Raw genomic sequence first — 6,614 nt, forward strand, 5'->3', positions numbered from 1 at the left:
TGTAGGTCAGGTAAAAATAACTTGCCCGAATTTATTTTTAAATTCAGGAATATGGAGCATAGTAACGGATGTATCGGTCATTGACTTGATCGATTGAGCTGAAATCAATATTACATGAAATAAACAGGGATATAGTGGCGCCTTATGAATTTGATAGCTTTCACATATTTTCAATATCTGTTAAAGAACTAAAGTCTTAATTTTAATATAAATTTATATTTACTTTTTACAAGGTGACAGTTAATATAGGTACAAGAAATCAAAATACGAATATAGCTATTTGCATGAAAAACAATTATGTAACTTAGGTATGTAACTATGTACGTAAGATTAACCACAATGGACACACACCTTATAGGATTTTATGTATAAACTAGCTTCCGCCCGCGACTCCGTCCGCGCGGATGTCGGTCTTCGCGTGGATGGTTATTTCTCCATTTTGAGTACCTCTGTCAATAACATCTTATAAATATCTATTGGACCCAATTCCCAAATACGGCTAGGCCTATAATAATACGCAATGTGTGTTCGCGGTTCTACGGAACAACGTCTATGGATAAAACTGAAAAATTAAGATTAATTTTTTTCTACGTATTTTTCCAGGATAAAAAGTATCCTATTTTACGCCCAGGATAATAAGGTATAATTATACCAAGTTTCATCGAAATCGAACCGCTAGTTTTCACGTGATGCCTTCACATACAGACGGACAGACAGACAGACAGACAGACAGACAGACAGACAGACAAAAATTTTTTTAATCACATATTTGGGTTTGGTATCGATCCAGTAACACCCCCTGCTATTTATTTTTTCAATATTTTCAATGTACAGAATTGACCTTTCTACAGATTTATTATATGTATAGATATTCCTTTACCTAAGCTTATAAAGCAGCCTACCCTGTCTCATACATGCTCATACTGAGTATTTCCAAGAATAAAATTCCATTATCACGATTGACTAGTTACTACTTACTAGTAACCTACACTACTACTACTAGACTACAGGAGACGGCGCACCCATATATTACGAAAATTGAATATTAAATCTATAACTAAAAAAAATGTTGGATACTTGTTACTGTTTAACAGTATAGCCTTTTAAATATGTATATATATTCCTATAATATATTTTAAAATATCTATGTCTATAGACATAATCACATAACCGTAAACAGGCCTAGAAAAAGAATGAAATTATGTAAAAAAAAACAACAGTTTTATACCGGTATATAAATTAATTTTTTATTAAAAATGTTCAGGTTAGTGACTTTCAATAAATAAATTAAAAATCTTTGTCAAAAAACGTTTTACGTAATATGCATATTACGATACCTTACAGCCTAGTTAAATACTGTACTTAAATAATAAATCACAAGCGTAATTTGAGCCGCCCATTCGGGGTCTCGGTGTAGGGCATCATATGTTACAAGTCTCATTAGGCATTTAGAAGCACTTCCTGTGTACGATCGAGGGGCCGGACTCGTCGTACTCCTGTTTCGAGATCCACATCTGTTGGAAGGTCGACAGGGAAGCCAGGATGGATCCTCCGATCCATACGGAGTACTTCCTCTCTGGGGGAGCGATGATCTTGATCTTCATCGTGGATGGTGCCAGGGCTGTGATTTCCTTTTGCATACGGTCGGCGATTCCTGGGTACATCGTGGTACCTCCGGATAATACTGTGTTGGCGTACAAGTCCTTACGGATGTCGACATCGCACTTCATGATCGAGTTGTAAGTGGTTTCATGGATACCGTTTGCTTCCATTCCCAAGAATGAAGGTTGGAAGAGAGCCTCTGGGCAACGGAACCTTTCGTTTCCGATGGTGATGACTTGACCGTCGGGAAGCTCGTAGGACTTCTCGAGCGAGCTGCTGGAGGCGGCGGTGGCCATCTCCTGCTCGAAGTCGAGCGCGACGTAGCAAAGCTTCTCCTTGATGTCACGCACGATTTCTCTCTCGGCGGTGGTGGTGAAGGAGTAACCGCGCTCGGTAAGGATCTTCATGAGGTAGTCTGTGAGGTCGCGACCGGCCAAGTCCAGACGCAGGATGGCGTGCGGGAGCGCGTACCCTTCGTAGATGGGCACGGTGTGGGAGACACCGTCACCGGAGTCGAGCACGATACCGGTGGTACGACCGGACGCGTACAGCGAGAGCACGGCCTGGATGGCCACGTACATGGCGGGTGTGTTGAAGGTCTCGAACATGATTTGGGTCATCTTCTCCCTGAAACAGAAGCGCGAGGTTAGTAGTGCGGGCGGGCCCTGGACACGGCCAGGCATCGGACATGTCATGCGGAGCAAAGGCGACACCTACCTGTTGGCCTTAGGGTTGAGGGGAGCCTCTGTGAGCAGCACGGGGTGCTCTTCGGGGGCAACTCGCAGCTCGTTGTAGAAGGTGTGGTGCCAGATTTTCTCCATGTCGTCCCAGTTGGTGACGATGCCGTGTTCGATGGGGTACTTGAGCGTGAGGATACCTCTCTTGCTCTGGGCCTCGTCCCCTACGTACGAGTCCTTCTGGCCCATGCCCACCATGACGCCCTGGTGGCGAGGTCTGCCCACGATCGATGGGAACACGGCACGGGGAGCGTCGTCTCCCGCGAAGCCAGCCTTGCACATACCGGATCCATTGTCCACTACCAGCGCGGCAACTTCTTCGTCGCACATTGTGAATTAGTCTGAAAAAATTATTCATAAAATTTAAAATTTATCTCATTTTTTTATTATAACAACGCTTTAAAATTCATAGTAATAGTAGGTAGTAATAGTAGGTGCTTTTATTTTTTGGTTGCTTGGAAGAAATTGCTGTTAAGCAATAAAGCCGCCAATTGCTTAGTATAATATCCTGATTTTGTCAAACTTTGTGTGTGCAATAAAGAGTATATAAATAAAATAAATAAATAAATAGGTAAGTATTCGATAATTCAATGCAATCGCTTCTTATCGCTTGATCATAATCTAGACGTGCCTACGTGTTGATAAGATGAATCAAGAGCCTATGTTTCACAAGTAATGATATGAGTAGATACATATGAACAGAAAATATATTTGCTTCATATATCATTTATAAAATAAATATTATTTATGAATTGATTTAGAGTGAAGTGTGTTGTGAGGTACGAACTGTTGCACTACAGAATCCAACAAGTATCTACAAACCAAAATGAAATCTTTAAACTTCAGTAAAATAGATTATTATGTAATTTATTAAAAACACATATTGCGGTAGGTAGTTACCACAGTTTAATAATTTTTTTCTGTAAATTTGTTCACTTCACTTTGGTTGATAAAAAAATTACATAACTTTCACGGATTGCATAAGTTTTCAATAAACACGATGTTTCGCACCGATTATTAAATATAGTAATAACACATAGAACTTAACAAGGAAACGGTGACTAATAATCTAAAATTGCAATATTAATATTTAAAATAAACTTACATTGAAAATATAAAAAGCTAAATGTATAAATAGGTACGACTGCCGCACTGTCCAGCACTACACAAAATGAGAGTGGAGTGCAGAGGATAATGTATATAAAACGCACCTTATCACAGCCTGTGCTATCGGCCTCTTGTCCCACCAATCACGATTTTCGTTACCATATTTGGTAAAGCAGTCGTGTAACCATATGTGATAATGCGATGCCTTGATAAGCGGTGGTAATAACACTTTATCAATGATAAATTCACGCGCGTTACCTTCCAACGTATGTAACATTCAATTTGTTACCAATTGAAACATTGAAACTGTTCCAGCGATATACTGACGTAACACATAACGTGTACCAATACAATTATTTACGAGCTATTTGTAAATATTTGTGGGATTCAGTATATGTGAATAATAAATTCTAAGAATATACCTACCAATTTTCCTCTTTAGTTTATTTAATTGGTGTCAGTTTCTATAATAATTGTTACAGGCTACAAATTATGGTGCGAATTCCACAAAAACAATTGATTAATTATTTCAAAGAAATTTATTATTACTTGCTTTTATCATGGGTTTATATATGGTTCATATGGGTTCTTTGACAATGAACCTAATTTATCAATTTAGTTTGATATCCTATAACTTCAAATGAAAAATAATTCAAAGATTTGTATGGATAAGATTATAGGTATATATAACTTATGCTTCTGTTATCTGTAAATTATCGTATTAATAATAAATTATTGCTAAGTTTTTTTCATCATAATCAAAAGAATATTAAAATTTTGTTCTTCATTTGAAATCGTAGCATGATAAATTGATAACAAAATATAAAAAATCATACTTACCTCTAGATAATATTCCTGGTTTATGGAGTCATGTTTCTATTTATGTCGATGATTAAAAAAATACCAAAAGCATTGAGAAAGATCAGTTTCTCTTCAGGAAATAGATTGGATGGTTAGGAATATACCTAATGAAATTTTAAGATATTAGGTACCTATATATTATTATATTGAACAAACTCCTTACAAAAAACAAGTGATAACCTAAATTCTTATGATTGCAACTTGTCTGAAAACTTATAATGTACAATAAGTGTAAAGCGCATCACACACGGTGAAGATACTAGGTAGGTACATATAATATTTTATGTTATGATTCTCTAATATCCCGTTACCGCCATCCTGTTACAAATGACCCGAAATTTTGTGTCAGTGTTTCGGGTCATTTGTATCAGGATGGCGGTTCTACAGGGGTCTTAGTACGCAATGACAAAAAGAAAAATGACGGTCAGAACGCTGATACCGGATACCTTAAGATACTGTAATATTTTATATTAGAGAATCTTAACATAAAGTATTATAGTATCTTCACCGTGTGTGATGCGCTTTATTGTTATAATACGTAATCAATTAGCGAGCTTCCACGCCTAAGCAATGAGCAAGCCAAAGATCGCGTGTGCATTGAACATTTGCAAATCGCGGGTCAGAAGTGAATGACCGCACCGAATTTATCTGTGGGTTCTTGATCTTAAAGATGATCTCAATTTTACAACTTGCACATAAAGCTAGTTCAATTTGCTTTTACTGCCCAAATAACTTTCTATGTTAATAAGAGTTTTGAAAGTACCACTCGACTTGCTTCTTTTCAATGAACGAACATTTAGCACTAGAGATATTCAAAAAATAGAATTAAAAATTCCTAGATGCATTTAATTACGTTTAAATTAAGACAAAAGATTTGGCGTGAAGTAATTATGGCTCAAGCTACCGTTACAATTTTTTTTAACATCCGCTTACATGACTTAATTTATGAATAATAAACCCATTTTATATTTTTTATTAAAAAATTAAAATAATGATGAATTTAATAAAAGTTATAAACCTAATAGATAAGTACAACATCTATACATATAATAAATCTGTAGAAGGGTCAATTCTGTACATTGAAAATATTGAAAAAATAAATAGCAGGGGGTGTTACTGGATCGATACCAAACCCAAATATGTGATTAAAAAAATTTTTGTCTGTCTGTCTGTCTGTATGTGAAGGCATCACGTGAAAACTAGCGGTTCGATTTCGATGAAACTTGGTATAATTATACCTTATTATCCTGGGCGTAAAATAGGATACTTTTTATCCTGGAAAAATACGTAGAAAAAAATTAATCTTAATTTTTCAGTTTTATCCATAGACGTTGTTCCGTAGAACCGCGAACACACGTTGCGTTATTATAGGCCTAGCCGTATTTGGGAATTGGGTCCAATAGATATTTATAAGATTTTATTGTCAGAGGTACCTACTCAAAATGGAGAAATAAACCATCCACGCGAAGACCGACATCCGCGCGGACGGAGTCGCGGGCGGAAGCTAGTAGGTAATATAATAAAGGTCGCGGAAGAATTCTAATCAATACCCGCGGCCCCATCATTAAAGCGGCTCGACGGAACACAGTGGGATTTTAGTCGGTAAGAATCCGACATAACCCACGGCTCCTTCCCCGGGGGCCGTGGGTATCTTTGGAAGATTTCCCCACTATAAAAAAAAGGTAATATAATAATATAAAGGGTCGCTATAGAGTACGTTGAGCAGGCACAGCTAAGTGAATAGTAATGCATGTAAAATGAAACGAATTAACTATGCTTATCAATTTTAAATATGACTAGAGATTTCTCGTTCCACGTGTCTTCACACCTAACTCTAATTGGTGTTACATTTCACCGCATCTCATACGGTGCCCACTTTCTCCCTGATTCAGCACATCGTGTCTTACTGTATTTTATTGCAAATTTGGAACATAGGTACTTGTAGCGACTGCAGTATGCACCGAAAAACATTTTAAAATATTTTATACGTTGTACTGACTGACTTTTCCGTTATTTCTATTAATTTTTTCTCCTAAAGTTATGTAAAAAAAAAAAAATTATATTTGATTTACGGAAAACTTTATCTCACTATAACAGATCCGATCGCCATCAAACCTGCCGAAGCGGTAATTAATTTGTATTTTATTTATTAATAATTTTATGATTACTTCGATTTCAGTATTTCGCTGTCTATAACAACTGTTTACTTAATACTCTCAGGGTGCAAAACGGGGAGAAAAGGAACCCCAAAATAAATCAATAACGCACCCTCGAGCTTACGCTACATGACTAATGTTTTAAAGTTTG

The 6,614-nt window shown here is 36.8% G+C and overlaps 1 protein-coding gene across 1 annotated transcript; it reads right to left on the reverse strand.

The window, feature by feature from the left end:
• Window positions 1–1,220: 1,220 nt before the first annotated feature.
• On the reverse strand, window positions 1,221–3,553 carry LOC123695876 (actin, cytoplasmic A3a). The gene is made up of 3 exons (XM_045641823.1): window positions 3,445–3,553; window positions 2,320–2,680; window positions 1,221–2,229 (listed from the first exon to the last, which is right to left on the reverse strand). Exons 2-3 carry the CDS (start codon window positions 2,667–2,669, stop codon window positions 1,449–1,451), a joined length of 1,131 nt encoding a protein of 376 aa, XP_045497779.1. The 5' UTR covers window positions 2,670–2,680; window positions 3,445–3,553; the 3' UTR covers window positions 1,221–1,448.
• Between the last annotated feature and the right edge of the window lie 3,061 nt (window positions 3,554–6,614).

The sequence above is a fragment of the Colias croceus genome, chromosome 11 (genome assembly GCF_905220415.1).
Source record: "Colias croceus chromosome 11, ilColCroc2.1".
Taxonomy (NCBI): Eukaryota; Metazoa; Arthropoda; class Insecta; order Lepidoptera; family Pieridae; genus Colias; species Colias croceus.

Bases quoted from the DNA above. Each gene is read 5' to 3' on its own strand.
- LOC123695876 (XM_045641823.1), bottom strand. From the start codon at position 2,669: ATGTGCGACGAAGAAGTTGCCGCGCTGGTAGTGGACAATGGATCCGGT. The intron at 2,230-2,319 runs GTAGGTGTCGCC...CTTCTGTTTCAG, and splicing joins CTCAACCCTAAGGCCAACAG to GGAGAAGATGACCCAAATCA.